This window comes from Hyperolius riggenbachi, chromosome 10 (genome assembly GCF_040937935.1).
Source record: "Hyperolius riggenbachi isolate aHypRig1 chromosome 10, aHypRig1.pri, whole genome shotgun sequence".
NCBI classification, from domain to species: Eukaryota; Metazoa; Chordata; class Amphibia; order Anura; family Hyperoliidae; genus Hyperolius; species Hyperolius riggenbachi.
This window is the reverse complement of record NC_090655.1, coordinates 12,451,246-12,477,698: the sequence shown is the minus strand read 5'-3', so window position 1 is coordinate 12,477,698 and position 26,453 is coordinate 12,451,246. Positions and strand designations below refer to the sequence as shown.

Below are 26,453 nucleotides of genomic sequence, written 5' to 3'. Positions count from 1 at the left end.
TAAAGTCTGAAAACCACTGTGCCTGCCTTGCTGTGTCCTCGCTCCTGCTGATGTCACCAGGAGCGTACTGCACAGGCACAGACCATACTGGGCCTGCGCAGTACGCTCCTGGTGCCATCAGCGAGAGTGAAGACACGGCAACGCAGGCGCAGTGGTTTTCAGACTTTAAAGTCTGAAATTCCAGAAGTGAACCGGAGGCGGGGCCGGAGCATGGGGGAGTGGCTGCGTGGGCACAGGATGTCTGCGGGGGACCATTAGAAGCCCTGGGTAACTTCAACTCATTTTCCCCCGACCCCCCTACAGTGTCCCTTTAAGCCTGCGTTCCATAGCAACGTTCTGCGTGGTACATGGTCCTCTGTGTATATGAGAACACACATGTTTTCTACAGACCTCGTATGGGAATTGGGGGACGCTGAGCACGGAGTTGAACGCAACTATCTCTCTTCCCCCCAGGAACGCGGTACTGGCGCTACGACAGCGAGAATGATAAAGCCTACTCTGTGGACCCCCAGGGAAGATCCTACCCCCGACTTATTTCTGACGGCTTTCCCGGCATCTCCGGACCCATCAACGCCGCGTTCTTCGATAGAAGGACTCAGCACATCATCTTCTTCAAGGAGTTCCTGGTAAGAGAAAAACCTCCATTATCTCCTCGTCTCCGGGGAGCGGAAGTCTTTATCCAGTTAAAAAAAAAAAAAAAAAAAAAACCACGCAAATTAACCAGGTGTATGCCGAGGGGGCTCGACGTTCATGCTGCATACATACAAGTGCTTTACGGTATAATTTTTCCTTCAGATTTGATCTTTTTACCCGATTTGAACAATCAAAACTAATCGGAAGGCAATTATCGATTGTTCCTATAAATGATTTAAGAAGGTTTAACATTCTGATTTTACAAGCATAAAATCCAACTCTCGAGTCAATTATTTTTCCCTTTCCAATCGACCAAAGAGTCGTTTCACATTGATTTGCACCACAGACGGCACATATTTCTATACAATTCAATCATAGAATCTGAAGGAAAAATTGTACTGTTGATGGGCACCTTTAGATAAAAATTGTTTGAAATATTAGTCATCTAATGTCCATCTTCCACCAACCATGCTTTGTATGGATGCTCTGATTGCAAACAATTCTGAGGGCTAGTTTCCACTATCGCGAATCCGCATGCGTCCAACGCCTGCGGATTCGCACATGTAATGCAAGTGGATGGGCCTGTTTCCAGGCGTTGTTCAGGTGCGTTTTCAGCGGTGAAAAAACGCACAATAGAGCCTCAGAATTCGCCTGTGAGTGGAATGCATGCGAATCACATGCAATGTATTTAATAGGGAAATCGCATGCGATTCCCCATGTTTTTTGCCGCAAATTCGCATAGGTACCTATGTAAATTCACACAGGCAGTGACATGGTTAAAATCGCATATACCCTCACCTATGCGAATTCGTGGCAAAAAAGGCATGGGGAATCGCATACGCATGCGATTATATCAGCGGTGGAATTCAGGCGATTCCGCACCGCAATAGTGGAAACGAGCCCTGAACCATCTCTACCAACATAGTCCTTCCATCTAGACCAGGGGTCTCAAACTCGCGGCCCATTTGCGGCCCTCGATACAATATTTAGTGGCCGTCGCCGGCAAAAGCTTCCTTATAGTTCGCTTCAGTGCTCCCAAGTAATCCGCCGCATCCCCGCCGCTAAACGAGGGCTGCAGAGCCCCCAAATCCCCCGGGCAAACATCCACGACTGCGCTGAGGGTCAGAGCTTCCAGCTGTAGCTCTGCCCCTCCTGACGTCAATCGCCGCACGGGTCGCCGCCTCTCCCCGCCCCTCTCTGTGAAGGAAGAGTGAGAGGGAGGCGGCGATGCACCGCGATTGTGAAATTCCTTATGCGGCCCAGCCTCATCCTGACTTTGCCTCCTGCGGCCCCCAGGTAAATTGAGTTTGAGACCCCTGATCTAGACAGACATACTAATGAGTTGAGGCAAATGGATGCAGCCTGATTACTGACCAATGAAATGCAGCAGCGGTATAGAGTGCAAACTAAAGAGGCTCTCCGGGTCATTCTCATCAGTTCCACAAAGAGGCTGCCAGCTGTTAGCCAGATAGATAGTCACTCTAAGGGCAGGGTAAGGCCTGGTACCCACTAGAAAGGGCAAAAGTCTATCGCAATCGCTAGCGATTTGTGATAGCGTTTTGCAAACGATTTTGGAAGCGGTTTCTCTGCTTTTATACAATTCATGAGAATAGAAACGCTCTCAAAATGCTGCATATCCTGCGATTGCGATTTGCCTAATCGCACTCGCTGTAGTGGAATCTGTCCCATCCGTTTACATTGGCAGAGCGTTTAGGGAAATCGCTAGCGATTAAAAGCGCACCCTAAACGCTCAAAAAAAGAACCTCTCAGGTGGGTTCCAGGCCTGAGGCTGTGCTCCCACTAAGGGGTCGTTCACACTAAGAAATCGCAAAACGCCAGCGATTACCGCTAGTGTTTTGCGGGAGTGATTTTGTGATAAACGCAAAAAAATCACTGGACGAATTAGTGTTTTGGGAGCTATCCTGATTAGCGGTTCTATACATGCTAATCGCGATCGCTCTAGAGTCGCCGGCAAACCGCTGCAGGTAACGCGTTGGCGATCATCACAAAATGCCCGCGACTGAGAACACTGCCATAGGGTAAAATATTAGTGTTTTGTAAAAATGCTAGCGGTTAGCGGGAATCGCGCGAGTCCCGCTTAGATGTGAACGGGGCCTAAAGCGGAGAACTGACTTATGTCCATTCTCCGCTAATTGCTAAGTGGAGAGTGAAGTATGTTATACACAGGAGCCGGTCACACTTGTCACGCTGCAATGGCTCTGGGGGATACGATGCGGTAAGCAGGCCGCACTTCTGTGCAGTCTGTGATAATCCTGGACCAGGCGGATGTGTTCCCCCATATAGGCTATAGGGGAGCACATCTGCCCCAGGCTCCAGCCGGACCATCAGAGGGAACACTACACTGTTCCCTCCCGCCGGCCACACATAGTCCGGAAGTAAGTGGGAATAGTGCCTAAAGGGCTGAAACCCACTAGCGGCCTTTTCTAATCGCTAGTGATGTGAAAAAGCTCTTGCTACTGCAATGCTATGGGGGATTTTTTTAAAATCACATTGCTCAAGTGTGATCACACCCATAGCATTACATTAGCAAGAGCTTTTCACATCACAAGCGCTTAAAAAAGGCTGCTAGTGGGTTTCAGGACTAAGGGTTGGAACCCCCTAGATCAGGCATGGGCAAACTTGGCCCTCCAGCTGTTACGGAGCTACAAGTCCCACAATGCATTGCAGGAGTCTGACAGCCAGTCGTGACTCATAAAGGCAAATGCATTGTGGAACTTGTAGTTCCGTAACAGCTGGAGGGCCGAGTTTGCCCATGCCTGCCCTAGAGCGATTTTTTTTTTGAGCGTTTAGGGAGGTTTTCAATACGCTAGCAATTTCCCTAAACGCTCAGCTCAGTTAATGGATGGGCCAAATTCCACTGGAGTGATTACCAAAACCGCAAATGCAGGACATGCAGCATTTTTGAGCTTTAGCGTTAGCGTTTCTGCAAGGTAAAGTATATAAACGCTGGCGTAATCTCTTGTCAAAACCTGCACAGAGTGATTTGCTAGCGGTTTTAAATTACTGCACACTGTAAAAATCAGAATTCAAATCGCAAATCGCTACACAATCACTGGTAAAAAAAACGTACACTTTTTAAAATCGCTACCAAAATCGTCAGAAAACGCTCATGAAACCGCTTACAAAACACTCATTAAAACCACTAGCGATGTGTATTGGGTTCCAGTCCTAAAGGGAATGTGAAGTTTAGGCAGGGCCGGCTCGCTCATGAGGCGGGGTGAAACATTTGCCTCAGGCGGCACATCTGGGGGGCGGCACCCGCCTGTCCGTGGGTGGGGGGCCGCCCGCCGAGCTGGAGGAGTAGCGGGCAGAAAGGGGGTATTGGGCCTAGCGGTGGGGAGGGGGGTCGGACCCCCCCCCCCTTGCCTGGGTCCCCCAATCTGCGCTCCACTCCAGCTGTAAATAGGTAAGTACCAGCGTATAGAATACGAGGCAACGGGCGGGGATCAATTACCTCTTCCGTGTTCCAGCGAGCGCTCCACTGACGTCAGTTCCTGCAACGCCGCCCACTGTATTGTAAGTGGACGGCGTTGCAGGAAGTGACGTCAGTGGAGCGCTCGCTGGAACACGGAAGAGGTAATTGATCCCCGCTCGTTGCCTCTTAATCTATACGCTGGTACTTAACTATTTACAGCTGGAGGGGAGCGCAGATCGGGGGACCCAGGCGAGGGAGGGGGGGGTCTGACCCCCTCCCCACCGCTAGGCCCAATACCCCCTTCCTGCCCGCTACCCCTCCAGCTCGGTGCCCCCGAGGGAGGGGCGATTTTTTTTTTTTTTTTTAATTTTGCCTCAGGCGGCAAAAAGTGTAGGGCCAGCCCTGAGTTTAGGGCAGTGGTGTACTAGAAGACTTATATCCGCGTTTTGGAATCGACAGTGATTGCAAAAGTGACAGGCTAATGAAAATCAATGAAGGTGAGCCCACAGGAGCGATTACGATTAGATAAATCAATCACTGGTCCGGGAACATTTGTTGAGCAATTTCACTCCAATATAAAAGATATGAACGCTTCAAAATCAATTTTGCAGCGATTTCACTACCCAAACAACAAAAAATTAACAAATCACAATCGCTCTGCAAATGATGGAAATCACTCTGAAATCACTGAGGAAAATAAATAAATAAAAAAACGCTCAGTAGAATGGTTTATTTTAAAGAGGCAGTGTAGTGGCATATAATAGAATGCACTAAATTATTCAGTTAATTTTTATGTTAATTTTGCCAGTTTCAACATCAGAAACATTTCCTACAGCTATATATTGCTGTATGTAGGCACAGGGGCGTTTCTAGGTTACTGGGAGATTCGGGGCACCCCTGGGCACTAAGAGGGAAATATTGTGGCAGAAAATGGGGGTGGTCATGCTGGGGAAAGTGGGCGTGGTCATAGTTGGGGGAAAATGTACATGAACATAGCAGTGGTGTAACAAATACATTCAATAGGTTGTATTTCACATAAACAAGCCCCTCACCTGGCTTCTGTCTTGTTTTTGCCTAGCTGCAGGGACGGATCTAATGGTGGGGGGGTTGCAGGCGGGTATCTTGCCCTAGGCGCAGTTTGTTGAATTCTTAAAAAGGCAGCAAAATGAATGGCAGATTAGGCGCAAAACCTGACCTTTAGGCACCAAAACCTAACCTTGCCCCAGGCGCAACTTGGTCTTGATCCGTCCCTGGCTAGCTGGCCTGTAGGCATGTAATCCCACCTGTCCAGTAATGCTAAGCCTAGGCTGTTTATAATGTTGAATCCCAGCCCCCCATTCTGGGAGACCAAATATCGTTTCTACTGGCCAGAGCAGGGACAAGGCCCTCCAGCACCCAAGGCTGAGACACCAATGTGCGCCCCTCCATCCCTCCCACCCCAGCCGTCACACACTGATTGCTATTAGACTAAGAGGGCCACAGGGCCCACAACCTCCCCAACAACTTAATATCTAGTTATCTGGCTTGCAGTCACTGCCATGGATCCCCTTTTCTTATTTCTTTCTGCTTAATACACAATTAGGAATGACAGCTGAATGAATTGTGCGCCCCCTCCTACACTGCGCCCTGAGGCTGGAGCCTCTCCAGCCTATGCCTCGGCCCGGCCCTGCTACTGGCCTTAGAACTCTCAGTAAGCAAACTTTCTGCAGTGATGCATCTGCCAGTATTGGTTGCTGCCTGTTATAAATTTCAAGATGTGAATCAGGGTGAGGAAAGATTTTACAATGGTCAAACACACATCATTTATAAGTAAGTATTGTAAAATAAATAATCAATTTTATTCATTATGCTACCTTGACTACAGGTCCTCTTTACAGTAAAATTTACAGGATTTTTTCTTATCTTGTGCCTTTTTTCCTCTCCTTATTTATAGGTGTACGCCTTTGACATAAACAGAAACAGCATCGTTTCCAATTACCCCAGAAGAATCGTTGACGTTTTCCCGGCGGTCGTGCGGAACGACCACCCCCGCGGGCACCTGGATGCCGCCTATTACTCCTACACCCACAACGCCCTCTTCCTGTTCAAAGGCAGGGACTCTTGGAAAGTGGTCAGCGATAAAGATCGCAGGTCCAACCCTTCCCTGCCACAGAACGGACTGCTGCCCCGCCGGGCCATCGCTGAGCAGTGGTTTGACATCTGTAACGTCCACACAACATTGCTAAGACTATGACACCGCATTAGCAGCGCGGAGGGGGAGGAGTCTATAGCCTGCACTTATCTGTGGTAACACAGGAATTACTGGCCTACAGGTGATAGAGAACTGCAGATCACACAATGTGTTGCCAGTAAGACTTGAAAGGGACTGGAGTCACTCTTTATCAAGCTATTGGCTGCCGCAGAATTGATCCCACCCACTTTTTCTGTCTATTTTAAAGCAGACCTGAACTCAGAACTTCCTTTCTGCTCTAAAAGATAAGCAACAGCATAATAACCTTTACAAAAAAAACATTCCTTTGTTACAGCAGATCCAAATCCTGCTATAAATCTGCAGTGTGTCTACTTACTGCGTTCATGGAAGCAGACAAAGGGTTAACATCCTGTGCTTACAAACTAGCTGCTCTGCTGAGGCAACCAGCTGGCACAGCTGAGAGATCAAATTACACTTGTGATTAGTCACAGATGAGGGGGATTAGACAGGCTAAACCCTCTAAATACATACAGGGTGCATTTCTCTGTGCTTTCCTTTTGTCTTGTGCAGGTGTTCAGGTCAATTTTATATAAGAAGCCATCGCTATAACCTGCAATCTCGTCAGAGAGATTCAGGCTGTGCCCTCCTCCTTGCAGTGTAAACTGTGGAGTGATGGAACAGCCACCACACCCACAATCTGAACCACACCCACAGTCTGAACCACACCCACAGTCTGAACCTGACTCTCCATTCAGCACTTCTGGTCAGGTGACTTTGCACTGGTGTGAATTCCTATCAAGAGCGCTAAAAGATGCAGTCAGTAGTATTTGAATGGGTGGCTGCATTAAGCTCTATTGATTGGGGGGGGGGGGGGGGAGCAGCGCAGAGCTTCCCGGCCACCACAGGAAGGTGGGGGAGGGTCCTGATTTAAGGGCATTGCTCTGCTTCCCTTTGTGAACTGGCCCGCCCCTCAGGCATATCTAGGTGTGGAGATGGCCAATGAGATCCCAATAATCCCAACCTACATGCAGTGTGTATGCAGGCTGAAAATAAGCCAGTCAAATGCCTTTCAAGCTGTTGATTACAAAGCTACATAGAAAATGCAGTAAAGAGGCCCTGTAGTGGCACATAGTAGAATGCAGTAACTTATTCAGAATAGCCACTTTTATGGTAATTTTCCTGGTTTCAGCATCAGAAACATTTCCTATAGCTATATATTGGTTTGTAGCCCCGCCCAGTGATGCTACATTCTGCACAGATCACCTGACAGCAGTAAAGATTTCGCCACCCGTGATGAATGTCAGAATGTAAATCAGGGAGAGGAAAGATTTTACAATGAGCAAACACTGACTACGTAATTTCTTAAAGGATCTCTGTTGCGAAAATCAGAAAATTTAAAATACATGTAAAAATAGACTAATAAGAAGTACATTTCTTCCAGAGTTAAATGAGCCATATATGACTTTTCTCCTATGTTGCTGTCACTTACAGTAAGTAGTAGAAATCTGACAGAACCAACAGGTTTTGGACTAGTCCATCTTCTCATAGGGGGTTCTTAGGGATTTCCTTATTTTTAAAAGCACTTAAAGGGACACTTGAGCCAGAAAAAAAATGAGTTTTCCTCACCTGGGGCTTCTACCAGCCCCCTGCAGCAGTCCTGTGCCCTCGCAGCCACTCACTAATCCTCTGGTCCCCCGCTGCCAGCTAGTTCTGCCTCTACCAGCCCCCTGCAGCAGTCCTGTGCCCTCACAGCCACTCACTAACCCTCTGGTCCCCACTGCCAGCTAATTTCGTTTTTACCGTCAGGACTGGCCACGCGTAGCTTCCTCCGCATTACGACTGTAATTAGCGCTATTGTGGGCCACAACGCGTACAAAGATACGCATTGCCGCATTACCTACGCGTAGATATGCGGCAACGCGTATTTTTGTACGCATTGCGGCCCGTAATAGCGCTAGTTGCAGTCGGGAATGCAGACAAAGCTACGCGTGGCCGGTCCTGTTGGCAAAAACAAAACTAGCTGGCAGCGGGGGAACAGAGAATTAGTGAGTGACTGCGAGGGCACAGGACTGCTGCAGGGGGCTGGTAGAAGCCCCAGGTGAGTAAAACTCTTTTTTTTCTGGCTTAAGTGTTCCGTCCAACTGCCAAAAAAGTGTGCAGCGAGCAGGAAGGCGGGCCAGCATTATTGTATAAATCATTTTCAGGGAGAGTCTTTATATAGAATAAAGGCCATGCTGAGAATCCCCTATGAGTAATGGACTAGTCCAAAACCTGTCGGTAATGTCACATTTCTACTACCTACTGTAAGTGACAGCAACATAGGAGAAAAGTAATTTATGGCTCATTTTACTTTGGAAGAAATGTACTTATTTGTATGTGTTTTAAATTTTAAGATTTTCGACAATTCCTCTGTAAGTAATCTTGAAAATAAAAAAAGCAGTTTTATTCATTACATTATTTTCACGACAGTAAAATGTGCTTGTAGGACAGAATTAATCGCATCTCACAGACCATCTCTATCCAAGATTACTCTCTTGTTTTTGTACTTTCTTAAAATAATCACTGTTGTGAAAGTGTAAAATACAGGTGTATACATGTGTATAAACGTACATTTGTTCCAGGAGACAAAGGACTAGACATTTCTCTTTTCCTAGGTTGCCCTCGCTTACAGAAGGTGATAAAAAGCTGATTGGTTTGGCACTAGTCTACCTCCTCATGGGGGATTCTCAGGGTTTTCTTTATTTAGGGCTTGTTCACATTAGGGGCAATTTCGTTTTTTTTTTTTTCGTTGTTTAGCGCTGGCGATTTTAAAAATCGCCTTAAAAGTGTTTGTGCAATATTAGCTTATGTGAGTGTTCACATGAGCGATGAGCTTTCTATCCAATCGCAGACGCGGCTCGTGCTCCATTTTCAGCGCGTTTGCAATCCAATAGAAAGGGTAGGTAAATCGCTAAGCACTTGAAAAAGCGCTTTGAAAAGGGATTTCCCCAGCACTTTTTATGAATAAATACATTGTATTTATTAATTTCCGGGTCAAAAAGTTCACTTCCTGACCGACGTCAACAAGTGAAAAAACAAATGCTACACAAAAGTGCTTAGAAAAGTGGCAACAAAACCGCTCAATAAATTGCTCAGCGCTTGCAACGTGGACAAGGCCTTAAAGCTTGTTCACACTAGGGGGCGGTTTCGTTTTTTTTAAAGCGCCCGTGATTTTTAAATCGTGCTAAAAGCACTTGTGCAGTGATTTCCTATGAGAGAGTTCACATCTGAGTGGTTCAATGCCGATCCGGCGCTCACCAAATCACTGCCTGTACCATATTCAGGCCGATTTGCCTATAAAACAGCGGACAAGCTAGTAGAGAAGCTGGAAACCAGCTTTATATGGATCCATTTCAAGAAGTGCTTTTGGAAAGAATAAAGGAAATGCAAAGAATCCCCAAAGAGGAGATGGACTAGTCTAAAATCTGTCAGATATTTTTTTTACTACCTACTGTAACGGTGCTCAGATGTGTTCACATGATCGATCCTGCTCAGATCAGAGTCTGATTGGCGAGAGATCAAATCCTTCCACACACTGTACATAGATTAATAGATCTACTGAAATCTATCAAACTGCAGCAGTGCACCGCTCAATGCTGTCACTGTGGGCAGTCAACCTACCCCCGTTCCTGACCCTCCGCCAATCAATATTTTCTGTCTGGTCAATTCAAATTTTGGTCAAAACTGACTAAATTATCGGTCGGGCCAGCAGGTGAGGCATCAAAGTGATCAAATCTGCTGGGAATGGATGGGAGATTCAACTTGTGGTGAATGGGCAACCTAAGTGACAGCAACAAAGGGAAAAAAATAAATAAATTTGAGGGGAGAATGGAACTTCTTATATAAGTATGCAAAGTAGGGATGGTCAATGATGCAAATAATTTTTGAGTTGATTCAGGATGATGCAAATTTATGGTTGAAATAGACCAATCAAATTTGACCCCAACAGGATTTGATTGGTTCATTTTCGAACTGCATACATTTGCAGGCAAAATATGCATACTCTTGCATCAACTCAAAATTATTTGCATCTCATTGACCATCCCTAATGCAATTTTATTTTTAATTTTTCAATTTCCCATGCTAGCGATCGTTTGAAGTGACAATAGATAGGATGGGATGTCCTGTCTGGCTCTTCAGTGGAAGAATAGCGTTACTCTTGCTCCACCAGCTCATTTATCGCAATGTTTTGTAATGTTTACGACTGTACAATATTCTTGTAAACCCCGATCAATGTATATGGCTCTGTAAAAATATTTATTTATAAATAAATCTAACGTATTTAAATATTGTGTAGGATTGCCTTTATTCTGAATGAAGATGCTGAATGTCCTGGGGAAACCTAGCGATTTACCTGCTACAAAATTGCTCTCACTTTTTAAATGAGAGATATGGAGGCTGCCATATTCATTTTCTTTTAGGCTGGTTTCACAGTCCCACGTTACAGCAGCCAGTAACGCAGCTCAGTAGTAATAATCTCCTTCTCCTCCTCCTCCCCCCCCCCCCCCCCCTGGAGCGGCTGCTTTGAGAGCTGCATAAAGCGGCTCAATCTGACGTCCAACTTCAACACCACCATGCGTTGCTTTAGGGGCACGTTATGCGACCATAACCTCCCCTAAAACGCAACGTCTTGCTGTACTTACATAACATGTATTGCACTGTCCACATTTGATTTGGGTGATTTTTCTACAGTAAAAAAAAAAAGAAAATCCTCCTTAGCATTTTCCATTTTAAGTGGCTATTTTGAAGCCAATTCTGATGTAATTTCCTCCTTTACACTCCTCTGCCTGATTTGCCCACCCTCCACTATAGAAAGTGCATTGTCTCACCAAGAGAAATATTGGCAAATCAGAGAGGGACAGAGGTGTGGGAGGGGAAACCAGGAGGGAAAGAGGCTTCAGCCAATCAGGCTGCATTAGTCAAGTCTGAGGGGAGGTACAGAAGCAGAATTGGACAACCCAGAATGCCCTGCAACTTCTTTTTTATGTACCAAACTTTGTGTATACAAAATAAGAGTCAGGTAAACTGGGGAATGATCATTTAACAAGAAAAGTAATAGTGATTTCAAAGAGAAACTCCAGTGAAAATAATGTAATAAAAAAAAGTGCTTAATTTTTACAATAATTATGTATAAATGATTTAGTCAGTGTTTGGCCATTCTAAATCTTTCCTCTCCCTGATTTACATTCTGACATTTATCACATGGTGACATTTTTACTGCTGGCAGGTGATGTCACTGTAAAGAGATGCTGCTTGCTTTTTTGGCAGTTGGAAACAGCTGTTATTTCCCACAATGCAACAAGGCTCCCACAGTGTGATGTCAGTACCTCAGTGCTGTGAGGCGCTGACATCACACTGTGGGAGGGGTTTCACCACAATATCAGCCATACAGCGCCCCCAGATGATCCGTTTGAGAAAAGGAAACCATTTCTCATGGGAAATGGAGTATCAGCTACTGATTGGGATGAAGTTCAATTCTTGGTTACAGTTTCTCTTTAACTTTTGGATTGCCTGGTTAGCATCCTTATTACTTGTTTCCCAGATAAAAATAAAGAATTGATTTTATGCCCAACAGTTACACTTTAAAGATACAGAGGAGAATGAGCGCAGCATACAAGGGGCGGGGTTAGACTACACTCACCACACATGCAGAAGTCTCAGTAAATGGAGTCACAGGCCAGTGCTGCAGCTTATGCAAGTTTACTATGAAAATGCTGATTCTGTGACATTATACCGATGTGATTAGCATTAGAAGGAAACCACATACTGCTGTGTATTACAATTCAGCCTGAAAAGAACAGCTTAGCCTGCCTGTATTTCATCCCTGTGGAACCAGGCCTGGAAGCAGATGGTAAGCACGTCCCCAGAATGTGCTGCTAATACTGCAGAGGAGATTACCCCCATCCTGGCATCAGCAACCGCTGCGATTATTGGGGGGGGGCTCCTGGCTGCATGAAGCTGCCGCTGCGATTATTGGAGAGAGGGGGGGGGGGTTCCTCGCTGCATGAAGCTGGTGACTGAGGTGCAGCTATTCTGAGCCATGTCCTTGTGCTATCTATAGACATATATTCCAATAACAGCCCAATCTGTCAGTACCGCCCCCCACCCATCCATCCCAGCTCCTGAGGCAGATTATTATGTAGGCCGTACTACAGCTCAAACTGTGCCAGTGGCCTATATGCAAACATATACCCAACAGCTGATACAGAATACTGCTGCCAGACTGCTAACCAACCAACCCCGTCACTGCCACATAACGCCAGTCCTGCACTCCCTTCACTGGCTACCTATAGAATGGAGGGTCCTATTCAAGATCGGCCTACTGACATTTAAATCACTAAATAATATAGGCCCTGGATACATGAAAGATATGTTGCAGCTGCGTAGCAATCCCAGTTCTACAGGTTCTTATAATCTAAGCATACCCAGAGTCCACCTGGAAACTTTTGGTCCCAGAGCCTTCTGTCATGCTCCTCCTACGTTATGGAACTCCTTACCTCAGCAGATGAGGACAGCTCCATCTCTGGATGTGTTAAAAGAAAATCTGTAACGATAAAAACTCCCCTAGGGGGTACTTACCTCGGGGGGGGGGGGGGGGTTGGTCGGATCCTACTGAGGCTTCCCAGTCCTCATCGGTCCCACAGCGGCAAAAATCCTCCCGGAGCGGCGGCGACGTAAATATTTACCTTTTGGCTCCAGCGCAGTATCCACTCTTCCCACGGAGATAGGCGGAAATAACCGATCTCCGTCGGGCCGCTCTACTGCGCCGGCGCAAGTCTCCTGCAAGGTGCCTGCGCAGTAGAGCGGACCCGACGGAGATCGGCTATTTCCGCTTATCTCCGTCAGAAGAACCGCAACAGCGCCCCCGCTGGAGCCTGGAAAGGTAAATCTTGAACAGGCTGTCGGGTCGCTGTTCAGTAGGGCTGCAGCGAGACCCCCGTGGGACACAGGAGGGCGTGGGAAGCCTCATTAGGATCCAGAGGCTTCCCCCACCCGAGGTGAGTACCCCCCAGGGGAGGTTTTTGGTTTTACAGTGTCTCTTTAAATCCAGGCTGAAGACCCACCTGTTCAGTTTGGCATTTACAGAAATATTATTTTTGTTGTGTTAATACTTCATCCTACTACCAATTACTGAATCGGAGAGTCGAATCGTATGGGAGAACAGCACTATAGAAATGTTGTTACAACAGCAGGACATCACAGCCTTGGGAACTATCCAGCCCACCAGGGCATCTTCATCGTAGAATGATGAGTTTCAGGTGTACTGGCAGTATATACATCTGAAATGCAGAATATGTGAAATCTCTATAGTTAAATTTAGTCCCGATTCAAAAATGCTGGTTATGGGGAGTGGCTCGTCTGTAAAACTTTGTGCCCTGCCCCCTCCACTGTAGCTTAGTAAGGAAACCTGCACAAGGCTCCTCCTCCAGCTTTCTGATTGGACAGTGCATAGAGGCAGCACAGTGATGAGTCATCGCTCAGCTCGCCTGTTCTCAAGCTCCCACTTATTACCTACAATGGTGTTTCTGTTTCACTAAAGAATGTATCCATTTATTAATATTAAGACTACCAAGTATCCCTTTTGTGGGAACGTTATCTCAATTAACTCGATACATATTTGTTATAAGTCCTGTGTAATTATATATATGAACACTTTCCAAACATTTAATTGTGTGCATGCAGATTCGGTTTCAGGAAAAAAAAAAAAAAAACATTTAGAACACAATGACCCATTCTACCACTCATAAATTGTTTTACTTGACACCTCAAGTGATAATTATATGCAGGCTGCCATATTTATTTCCTTTTAAGCAATACCAGTTGCCTGGCTATTCTGCTGATCTATTTGGCTGCAGTAGTGTCTGAATCACACACCTGAAACAAGCATGCGGATAATTCTGTCAGAGGACCTGATCTGCTACATGCTTGTTCAGGGGCTACAGCTAAGGGCTAGCTCACACCGGGCGCTTTGGTAGCGTTTTGCTGATCGCCGGCGATTAGCAAAAAGCTGTTTTTTCACTGTACAAGAAAGAGATTTAGGAGTGATTGCGTTTTGTGATTCTATAGCATTGAAACGCATCACTGGTGATCGCTAGTGTGAACACTACCATTGACTTGCATTGGCAGCAGCATTTTGTCGCTGAAAAAAAAAAATAAATAAATAAAAAAATCGCCCATTGTGAGCTGGCCCTAAAAGTATTAGAGGCAGAGGATCATCAGGACTGCCCAGGAACTGGTATTGCTTAAAAGGAAATAAATATGTCAGCCTCCATATCCTTCTCGCTTCAGTTGCCCTTTAAGGCTGGTTTCACAGTGGGAGGTTAAAGTCCCACATTACAGCAGCCAGTAACGCAGCCCAACTCACAGCACTGTAAAGTCAATGGGCTGTTCACAGTGTCCACATTGCGTTAGGGTATAACGCTGCACGTTAAATGAAAGTGCAGCCTATAGAGCTGCGTTAGATTGTTTACACATGCTCAGTGACTAGCCACATGGCTAATTAATATTCACTGCACTGTGGGACTCTTAGTGTTGTCCAGATCATGAACAAATTGTTCATTTGATCCGGATCTTTTTTGTAAATCGAATCATCCGGATCATCACAATGAAAGATTCGGTTCACAGTGCATGTCTGTCTGCAAGAAACAGGAACATACAGAATGTACAGTGCAAGGAAAGTCCTGCCCTGCTAGTCATTTCACCCAGTCTGCTTCCCTAGTAAAATGATTCGGTTCAAAGATCCGAATCTTTTCAATGATCCGATTCAAATGATCCGAATCCTTGAAAAGATCCGGACTTCCCATCACTAACCTGGAGCGGCTGCTTTGAGAGCTGCATAGCGCAGCTCAATCTGACGTCCAACTTCAACACCACGGTGCGTTGAGTTAGGGGCACGTCATGCGGCCATAACCTCCCCTAAAACGTAATGTCTTGGTGGGAAAGAGGCCTAAATGAGTGAAAAGTCATCTTGCAGGACTGCAGTATTCTGCTAATGACTAGCTCGATGATTAAACAAAACATGAACACCAGTTTTAATAAATAAAATATTATAACTTTATTTAACAGGCTATTCACATTTCCAGGTGAAAGAAACATCAAATTAACCATTTTACAAAGAGTGCAACAAAGCTCAGAGAGCAACCTACTGAAAAACGCAACTAATGCACAAAATCCTCATCGACCAATCAGAGGACGGCTTCCATTACCTTCCACAGCAGGCGGATACAAGCCGACTGCCGATTGGTTACTTTGGGTGCTGTCACCTGGAGAACTTGCTGCCCCTTCTGGTGAGGAAGGGAAATGGCAGTGAAGGTTTTGGTAAGAGCTGAAGCAGCATCTGCAGACACCGGCTGTAACCAGAGGTCACCATTATAGTGGACCTGAACTCTTGCACAGGATACAAGGAAAACAGAGAGTAATGCACCGTATGTATTTAGAGAGAACCTGTCTAATTCCCCCTCATCTGTAAGTAATCACAAGTATAATTTGATCTCTCAGCTGTGTCAGCACAGAAATTCGGCAGCCCTCAGCAAACACAGCTAATATGCAAACACAGGGTGTTAACCCTTTGTCTTCCATGAAAGCAGGAAGTAGACACTGCAGATTTATTGCAGGATTTGTATTAGCTGTAACAAAGAAATGTTTTTCTTTAAAGGTTATTATGCTGTTGCTTATCTTTTAGAGTAGAGAGGAAGTTCAGGTCCACTTTAAAGAACTAGCGAGCCTTCATTTTTTAGGGTGTATTTATTAATGATGGTCAAGTAGATGCAAATAAGTTTGAGTTTATGCAAATATTATGCAAATTTACGCAGCTTGAAAACTAACCAATCAAATTTTACCTCATTGGTTCATCTTCTGCATACATTTGCATCAACTCAAAGTTATTTGCATCTACTTGACCATCACTAGTATTTATTAGTGAATGCATTCAATGCGATCCTGCAAAACCATCTCACTGTAGCAATATAAAATGATAAGCACTTGCTGCAAACAGATCACAGGTCCACAACTTCTCACCGGTGAGAGTCGGGTCTAGGAGAAGTCATGGAGAAGCATGTGATCAGTTTGGTCAGGTGATAGATATGCAGCGTACATTTGAATACGGCGCTGGTAGACTTGGGCGCAGGATCCAGCTGTTAAATGGCTGGTCCTGCTTCTGCACAAGTCCGGGGCGTTTTAATTACTATTCCCCCTCCAGGCCGACATGGATAGTGGGGGAATGAAATAATTCGGCTTCCAGCGATTGCTGGAGGCCGAATTATTGTGTTTTTTAAACAACTTCGGCTCCGTCTTCTGACGGAGCCGACCTTCCTCACTGAGCGCCGCTATAGACTGATTCCCATTACAGTCTATAGCGGCGCTGGCTGCGCCCAAAGCTAGCAGCGCTGAAAAGCACTGCTCCGAGATATGCAAGTCTCTGATTAGTGATGGTCGTGTCTAGGAGAAGTCATGGAGAAGCATGTGATCAGTTTGGTCAGGTGATAGATATGCAAGTCTCTGATTAGTGATGGTCGTGTCTAGGAGAAGTCACGCAGAAGCATGTGATCAGTGTGGTCAGGTGATAGATATGTAAGTCTCTGAATAGTGATGGTCATGTCTAGGAGAAGTCATGGAGAAGCATGTGATCAGTCTGGTCAGGTGATAGATATGTAAGTCTCTGATTAGTGATGGTCGTGTCTAGGAGAAGTCATGGAGAAGCATGTGATCAGTGTGATCAGGTGATAGATATGTAAGTTTCTGATTAGTGATGGTCATGTCTAGGAGAAGTCATGGAGAAGCATGTGATCAGTGTGGTCAGGTGATAGATATGTAAGTTTCTGATTAGTGATGGTCATGTCTAGGAGAAGTCACAGAGAAGCATGTGATCAGTGTGGTCAGGTACAGATATGTAAGTCTCTGATTAGTGATGGTCATGTCTAGGAGAAGTCACAGAGAAGCATGTGATCAGTGTGGTCAGGTACAGATATGTAAGTCTCTGATTAGTGATGGTCATGTCTAGGAGATGTCATGGAGAAGCATGTGATCAGTATGGTCAGGTGATAGATATGCATGTCTCTGATTAGTGATGGGCGTGTCTAGGAGAAGTCATGGAGAAGCAGGTGATCAGTCTGGGCAGGTGACATATGTAAATCTTTGATTAGTGATGGTCGTGTCTAGGAGATGTCATAGTGAAGCCCGTGATCACTGTGGTCAGGTGATAGATACAGTATGTAAGTCTCTGATTAGTGATGGTCATGTCTAGGAGAAGTCATGGAGAAGCATGTGATCAGTCTGGTCAGGTGATAGATATGCAAGTCTCTGATTAGTGATGGTCATGTCTAGGAGAAGTCATGGAGAAGCATGTGATCAGTCTGGTCAGGTGATAGATATGTAACTCTCTGATTAGTGATTGTCATGTCTAGGAGAAGTCACAGAGAAGCATGTGATCAGTGTGGTCAGGTACAGATATGTAAGTCTCTGATTAGTGATGGTCATGTCTAGGAGAAGTCACAGAGAAGCATGTGATCAGTGTGGTCAGGTACAGATATGTAAGTCTCTGATTAGTGATGGTCATGTCTAGGAGATGTCATGGAGAAGCATGTGATCAGTATGGTCAGGTGATAGATATGCATGTCTCTGATTAGTGATGGGCGTGTCTAGGATAAGTCATGGAGAAGCAGGTGATCAGTCTGGGCAGGTGACATATGTAAATCTTTGATTAGTGATGGTCGTGTCTAGGAGATGTCATAGTGAAGCCCGTGATCACTGTGGTCAGGTGATAGATACAGTATGTAAGTCTCTGATTAGTGATGGTCATGTCTAGGAGATGTCATGGAGAAGCATGTGATCAGTATGGTCAGGTGATAGATATGCATGTCTCTGATTAGTGATGGGCGTGTCTAGGAGAAGTCATGGAGAAGCAGGTGATCAGTCTGGGCAGGTGACATATGTAAATCTTTGATTAGTGATGGTCGTGTCTAGGAGATGTCATAGTGAAGGCCGTGATCACTGTGGTCAGGTGATAGATACAGTATGTAAGTCTCTGATTAGTGATGGTCATGTCTAGGAGAAGTCATGGAGAAGCATGTGATCAGTCTGGTCAGGTGATAGATATGTAAGTCTCTGATTAGTGATGGTCGTGTCTAGGAGAAGTCACGGAGAAGCATGTGATCAGTGTGGTCAGGTATAGATATGTAAGTCTCTGATCAGTGATGCTCAGGTCTAGGAGATGGCATGGAGAAGCATGTGATCAGTTTGGTCAGGTGATAGATATGCAAGTCTCTGATTAGTGATGGTCGTGTCTAGGAGAAGTCATGGAGATGCATGTGATCAGTCTGGTCAGGTGGGAGATGTGTAAGTCTCTAAACAGTGATGGTCGTGTCTAGGAGATGGCATGGAGAAGCATGTGATCAGTTTGGTCAGGTGATAGATATGCTAGTCTCTGATTAGTGATGGTCATGTCTAGGAGATGGCATCGAGAAGCATGTGAACAGTTTGGTCAGGTGATAGATACAGGGAGTGCAGAATTATTAGGCAAATGAGTATTTTGACCACATCATCCTCTTTATGCATGTTGTCTTACTCCAAGCTGTATAGGCTCGAAAGCATACTACCAATTAAGCATATTAGGTGATGTGCATCTCTGTAATGAGAAGGGGTGTAATGACATCAACACCCTATATCAGGTGTGCATAATTATTAGGCAACTTCCTTTCCTTTGGCAAAATGGGTCAAAAGAAGGACTTGACAGGCTCAGAAAAGTCAAAAATAGTGAGATATCTTGCAGAGGGATGCAGCACTCTTAAAATTGCAAAGCTTCTGAAGCGTGATCATCGAACAATCAAGCGTTTCATTCAAAATAGTCAGCAGGGTCGCAAGAAGCGTGTGGAAAAACCAAGGAGCAAAATAACTGCCCATGAACTGAGAAAAATCAAGCGTGCAGCTGCCAAGATGCCACTTGCCACCAGTTTGGCCATATTTCAGAGTTGCAACATCACTGGAGTGCCCAAATACACAAGGTGTGCAATACTCAGAGACATGGCCAAGGTAAGAAAGGCTGAAAGACGACCACCACTGAACAAGACACACAAGCTGAAACGTCAAGACTGGGCCAAGAAATATCTCAAGACTGATTTTTCTAAGGTTTTATGGACTGATGAAATGAGAGTGAGTCTTGATGGGCCAGATGGATGGGCCCGTGGCTGGATTGGTAAAGGGCAGAGAGCTCCAGTCCGACTCAGACGCCAGCAAGGTGGAGGCGGAGTACTGGTTTGGGCTGGTATCATCAAAGATGAGCTTGTGGGGCCTTTTCGGGTTGAGGATGGAGTCAAGCTCAACTCCCAGTCCTACTGCCAGTTTCTGGAAGACACCTTCTTCAAGCAGTGGTACAGGAAGAAGTCTGCATCCTTCAAGAAAAACCTTATTTTCATGCAGGACAATGATCCCTCACACGCGTCCAAGTACTCCACAGCGTGGCTGGCAAGAAAGGGTATAAAAGAAGAAAAACTAATGACATGGCCTCCTTGTTCACCAGATCTGAACCCCATTGAGAACCTGTGGTCCATCATAAAATGTGAGATTTACAAGGAGGGAAAACAGTACACCTCTCTGCACAGTGTCTGTGAGGCTGTGGTTGCTGCTGCACACAATGTTGATGGTGAACAGATCAAAACGCTGACAGAATCCATGGATGGCAGGCTTTTGAGTGTCCTTGCAAAGAAAGGTGGCTATATTGGTCACTGATTTGTTTTTGAATGTCAGAAATGTATATTTGTGAATGTTGAGATGTTATATTGGTTTCACTAGTAAAAAATAAATAATTGAAATGGGTATATATTTGTTTTTTGCTAAGTTGCCTAATAATTATGCACAGTAATCGTCACCTGCACACACAGATACCCCCCTAAAATAGCTAAAACTAAAGACAAACTAAAAACTACTTTTAAAAATATTCAGCTTTGATATTAATTAGTTTTTTGGGTTCATTGAGAACATGGTGGTTGTTCAATAATAAAATTATTCCTCAAAAATACAACTTGCCTAATAATTCTGCACTCCCTGTATGTAAGTCTCTGATTAGCGATGGTCGTGCCTAGGAGATAGCATGGAGAAGCATGTGATCAGTGTGGTCAGGTGATATATATGCATGTCTCCGATTAGTGATTGCCGTGTCTAGGAGGTGGCATGGAGAAGCATGTGATCAGTCTGGTCAGGTGATAGATATGTAAGTCTCTGATTAGTGATTGCCGTGTCTAGGAGGTGGCATGGAGAAGCATGTGATCAGTTTGGTCAGGTGATAGATATGCAAGTCTCTGATTAGTGATGGTCATGTCTAGGAGATGGCATGGAGAAGCATGTGATCAGTGTGGTCAGGTGATATATATATATGCATGTCTCCGATTAGTGATTGCCGTGTCTAGGAGGTGGCATGGAGAAGCATGCGATCAGTCTGGTCAGGTGATAGATATGCAAGTCTCTGATTAGTGATGGTCATGTCTAGGAGATGGCATGGAGAAGCATGTGATCAGTTTGGTCAGGTGATAGATATGCAAGTCTTTGATTTGCTAGTCGTGTATTGCATAATAAAAAAAGCACCCCACTACAGTTATCGCCAAAAGAGCAGAGAGTACAAAAAACCCGCCTCTGACTTGTTTATTTGTAAAAATCTGCCCCAGAAACGCACAATGACATCTGGCCATCGTTTGGGTTGTATGAGGTCTGTACATCGGTGGGTAACTTCAGCAAATACTCCCTGAAATAACTATTTAGCTGTGCCTGAGACAGGGTGGTAGCTGTACAACAACCTAAAGAATGAGAACCAATCAGTAGGAGGGCTGGAATCCACTGGAGCGCTTTTTTGAACGTTTAGGGAGCGCTTTAAATCGCTAGCGAGTGTATGGCTGCCTTTGCTATGCCTGTGAAGAGATCTGAGTTCTGAGAATGGGGGGTTCCTGCACTGCTGGCTATGAGGGTGCATACACACATACAATTTTGATTGGTCAATTTTACCACTTCCATGTAGTATGAGGAGACACAGATTCTGAATGCTATCATGTAAATGCTCATACTACATGGAGATGGTAAAATTGGCCAGTGATTGGCCAATCAAAATTGGATGTGTGTATGCACCTTAAAGTCTGGTTACAGAATCCGTGTCTGGGCCACTGTGCAAGCATAAAGGTGCTTATTAGCTTTTAGCAAACAATCCTATTATCTATAATAAGTTTCAGATTGAAAGAAAGAAGAAGAAAACTAAAGTTTGCTTTCTTAAAAAAAACAAAGTATGTGCGATAATTCAGGTTGGATGTCTCAGACAATGCATCACTGCTGAATATGCCAATTATCCTTTGTTGTCCCTGTAAGATAGCCACACCTCCAGATCCGCTGAAATGCAATGATGTGTCAGCTGTTAATTGTACAGAGCCACAATAATCCAACATGCATACAGACTGTTTTGGATTAGTTAATCCTCATCAGTGCAGGGCATGGATTAAAGTGGCTCTATGGGGTAGCGGTGTGGCTAACCTCCAGGGACAACAATGGATAATTTGCATATTTCAGCAGTGATGCATTGTGAGAGACACTCACTCCAACCTGAATGATCGCAAATGCCTTCTGTTTTAAGAAGCCAAACTGGTTTTCCATAGCATTTTAGTAAGGAGGTGTTTTGTTCCTTTGTAGCCCCTTACACACTCCTGGGAGTTCTGGTTCACCATGAGCTTGCTGGTCAGTCTGTACCTCAGTTTGGCCCAGTGCACACCAAAAACAGCTAGCAGCAGTGTTGCCAACTCATCCCTTTAATTACTGACACATCTAAGTTATACAGGTTCTGGGGCTATTTGCACATAATCAGTGCCTTAACTGCATCTACCTAGCCACAAAACCTGTATAATTCATATGTGTCAGTAATTAAAGGGATGAGTTGGCAACACTGGCTAGCAGATGTGCAAAACGCTAGAGGTTTTAGGAGCAGATTTCAGAGCGATTCTAGGCGTGTTTAAAGAGGTTTTGTAAACATGCGTAGCGTTTTCTGGAGCGTTTTTGTGAAGCAGATGTCATATAGTGTTACAGTAAAGATGTTACTGAACAGCTTCTGTAACAAAAACGCCTGGAAAACCGCCCTGATCTAGCGTTTTTCAGAGCAGTTTTCCACTTTCCTATACTTAACATTGAGGCAGAAACACCTCAGAAATCTAAAAAATGCTGCAGCCCCCGAGCTTGCGTTTGTGGAAAAAACGACCCGCTCTGGTGTGCACCAGCCCATTCACTTTCATTAGCCAAGCGGTTTTCCCCCTGCAAGCGTTTTAAAAAAACTCTCCAGAACCGCTCCAGTGTGCACCAGCCCTTTGAAAGAAAAAGATCATATTTAATCAATCCACAGAATTAAAGGACGCTACCTATAAAGGGGGCCACAGACAGCTGAAATCTATTTTGGGTCTATATGTCAAAGTTACAATCTGCCGTACACGATTCAATGGTCAGTAAAAAACGGATTATAAATTTCCATCCTGCCCGATTAACAAATCAAAGAAAAAAACAAAAAACAAAAAAAAACCCCACATTTGATCAGATTTCCTTGCCAAACAAAAACTATTTTTCTGTACAATCAATTGTTTTGAAAAGAAAAAATGGGAAAATGAAATTTTTATTGTAATGTGTGTGGCCACCTTTACCGATGTCAAAACCAGTTAAATATCTACTAAACATCTGCCATGCCAATCAACCAGTTCCTTAAAATGGGATAAAACTGACATTCAATAAAAAAATGTGTTTTCTTACTTTTTATAACCAGTTGTGCACAAAAGCAAATATGACAACTGTACATGACTGTCTACAAATCACAAATTCCTAAAGTACAAATTATCTGCTCTGAAAGCTGCAATTGCATTTTTATTGCATAGCTGCATTTGTATTTTGCATTGCTGTATTTATTAATTAAAATCTATCAAGTGGTCACTTCTTAGCTGTTTCTGCTCTTTAGCTCAGTACAACTCAGCTTGGACAGTTTGCTGCTGTTTAGTAAATTTTTTTGACAAAGAAATGTAAACAAAAGTTAATGTCATCACCTCTTTGATGCGGCCAGAAGCTGCCCACGGAAGCAAGGAGATTTCCACTGAAGAACAAAGTGCTGTGTTTAACTGTTTGAATGCTGTTCTGGTAGTAGATTTTATGTTGTAAATATTATTTTAGAGCTAAAAGGAAATGCTGAGTTTCATACTAATTTAAGGAAATTATTGATAATGCGGTTGTGCAGACATTCAGACGCTCTGAGAATAGTCAGAGGTTGATCAGAAATGTCTACCCAGCCCGAGCAACAAACAGCAGGGGAAACAGATTTGATCAGATCTGATAAAAAAAAAAAATAATACAGGTCATTGAATCTTTTTATTGTATAGTGTGTGGCCACCTTTTCTAATGTTGAAACCTTAAGTATCTATGAAAAATAGTCCAGTTCCTTAAGGAAACAATCGATAATGAGTTCAGAATCCACCACCATACAATACGATCTGAATAATCTGATCGAAAATACGATTGTTTATTAAAAAGTGTCGCGATAGTGGGCACCTGAGATTCTCGACCAAGCAGAGAGCCCACCAGCGTCCGGGCAAAGGCAAGGCTGGCGTCACACTATAAATCCCCTGTACACAGTAAGGGAGGTTCTGCTATACATTGTATATACAGGGGCGGGGCTATGTACAGACCTGCTATATACATGGAAGGCGTCCCTGTGATTGTGGAGGGAGCCCTGGAACTAGCCCACATGTTGTGCTTGTACTCTGCTGGCCGTTACCTGTCCCAGAGATGTCCACATTCCCCTGAATGCAGCAGAATGTGTGGAAGAATAAAGCTAGTGTGTCACTAAGCACCAGGTGTTTAAATCTCTGACCAAGCTCCACCCCCAGTAATGTCAAAAAGCATCAAGTGTGCCACACCACCAACCATGCTCCACCCCCAGTAATGGCAGAAAGCATCATGTGTACAGACTTCGGACCAAGCTCCACCCCCAGTGATGCCACAAAGCATCAGGTGTTCAGACCTCTGACCAAGCTCCACCCCCAATGATGCCACAAAGCACTATGTGTTCAAACCTCTGACCAAGCTCCACCCCCAATGATGCCACGAAACATGTGCTCAGGCCTCTGACCAAGCTCCACCCCAATGATGCCACAAAGCATCATGTGCTCAGACCGCTGACCAGGCTCCACCCCCAATGATGCCACAAAGCATCATGTGCTCAGACCTCTGACCAAGCTCCACCCCCAATGATGGCACACAGCATCATGTGTTCAGACCTCTGACCAAGCTCCACCCCCAATGATGCCACGAAACATGTGCTCAGACCTCTGACCAAGCTCCACCCACAATGATGCCACAAAGCATCATGTGTTCAGACCCCTGACCAAGTTCCACCCCCAATGATGCCACGAAACATGTGCTCAGACCTCTGACCAAGCTCCACCCCCAATGATGCCACAAAGCATCATGTGCTCAGATCTCTGACCAAGCTCCACCCCCAATGATGCCACGAAACATGTGCTCAGATCTCTGACCAAGCTCCACCCCCAATGATGCCACGAAACATGTGCTCAGACCTCTGACCAAGCTCCACCCACAATGATGCCACAAAGCATCATGTACTCAGACCTCTGACCAAGCTCCACCCCCAATGATGCCAAAAAGCATAATGTGCTCAGACCTCTGACCAAGCTCCACCCCCAATGATGCCACACAGCATCATGTGTTCAGACCTCTGACTAAGCTCCGCCCCGAGTGATGTCAGAAAGTACCAAGGGTGTCACGCCACCAACCATGCTCCACCTCCAGTGATGTCACAAAACGCAATTCAAACCTCCAACCAGATCCTGTCCCGCCATGGACAAATTAACGTGTGTTACCAGTCAGAGATTTGCATAGCAATTGTTCCTCACCCTAATCTAAACCTGTCATAAGCAGGAACATTTGAATTGGGTCATTTCAGCTAATGATTCTTTTTTGAGTTGATAAAAAATATTTTTACAAACTGCTCGTGGATTGCAACTGGGCCAAGCGCAGCGGATCCGGTAAGTATTTAGTTCAGAAGGTGACCACCTCACCGATCACCTCCTCCGCACACAATCCTTACCCGCCATTGGCCAGACCTGGATGAGATGGTCTTGCATGGGTATGTTTAGTTCCGGCTAGGCTTGTCAGAGCGCACATGGAGAATACGCTATACGCGTGACGGCGTGGAGAAGGAAGCAGTGTGTATAATAGAGGTAGAGCGCCTTCAGAATAAACCTGTAGAAAAACACACCCACAGCGCTATACAAACTGTACTTCAAGAGAGCCCAGAGTCTGCCCTGGCAGTGATGGGGTTAAGACTACGGAAAGCAGCGAGGGACAAATGACCCGCGTCTCACGCAGCATACCCCTTTTCTTTCCCGCATTCCGAGCATCAGGTGAGTTTGCGCTCCGCGTATCCTGCTTGATGGCAGATGAATTGGAGCACAGCGGCCCGCGGCGGGTCTGACAAGGCACAACATCCGCTCGGTGTCCCGGCACAATGGAGCATCACTCTGTGACAGACTCATCGGCTTGGCTCTTAGGGGCGAGCTGATCCAGTAAATTGAGGAGCAGGCTGAGTCGCTCGCACAGAGTGCACGTCCTTCCCGCGGACGCACGCAGCAGGCTGGAATACACTTGCTTGTAGGATTTCAGAGCGCTCTCCTCTTCCGCGCTGTTACTGGAGGAGAGAAAATCAGCTGAAGTCAGACACAGAGTACAACATAATCACCATCATCCTCAACACTACACGCTTTATCGCCGACACTATGGGGTTGATTCACTATAACAAATAACGTGCTTTATCAGAGTAGCATAGCGAGCAGTACAAACTTATGCTAATTAGCAATGACGAGAGCTGCACTCGTCCTACCCTGAGCCCCTGCGGGTCCAATCACTTTAAAGGACATTATCCCCGCACTTCGATTGGCCCAATAGGCTGCCTGGCAAGTTTCCTGTCATGTTACAGACACCCTTTTGGGCCAATCAAAGTGCAGGGATAATGTCCTTTAACCCCCCTGGCGTTACAAAAAAATAAATAGTCAAAAAAAATCATGTAGCTAGCCTAGCGCTAGCTACATGATAGCCGCTGTGCAGAGGCATCCCGCCCGCCCTCTCCGATCGCCTCCGGCG

General features: G+C 45.2%; 2 protein-coding genes across 3 annotated transcripts in view; one reads left to right on the top strand and one right to left on the bottom strand.

Annotated features, from left to right (window-relative positions):
• MMP21 (matrix metallopeptidase 21) overlaps positions 1-6,302 on the top strand; it is a 39,525-nt gene extending 33,223 nt beyond the window's left edge. Inside the window, exons 6-7 of the mRNA XM_068257815.1 lie at positions 454-626; positions 6,003-6,302. Of these exons, the coding sequence (XP_068113916.1) occupies positions 454-626; positions 6,003-6,302 (473 nt within the window). The remainder of the gene's footprint in view (positions 1-453; positions 627-6,002) is intronic.
• Positions 6,303-15,329: 9,027 nt separating this feature from the next.
• Positions 15,330-26,453, bottom strand: part of EDRF1 (erythroid differentiation regulatory factor 1) — a 116,039-nt gene continuing 104,915 nt past the window's right edge. For both annotated transcript variants that reach the window (XM_068257516.1, XM_068257517.1), the window contains exon 24: positions 15,330-26,001. In XM_068257516.1, the coding sequence (XP_068113617.1) occupies positions 25,830-26,001 (172 nt within the window). In that variant the 3' untranslated portion in view covers positions 15,330-25,829. The remainder of the gene's footprint in view (positions 26,002-26,453) is intronic.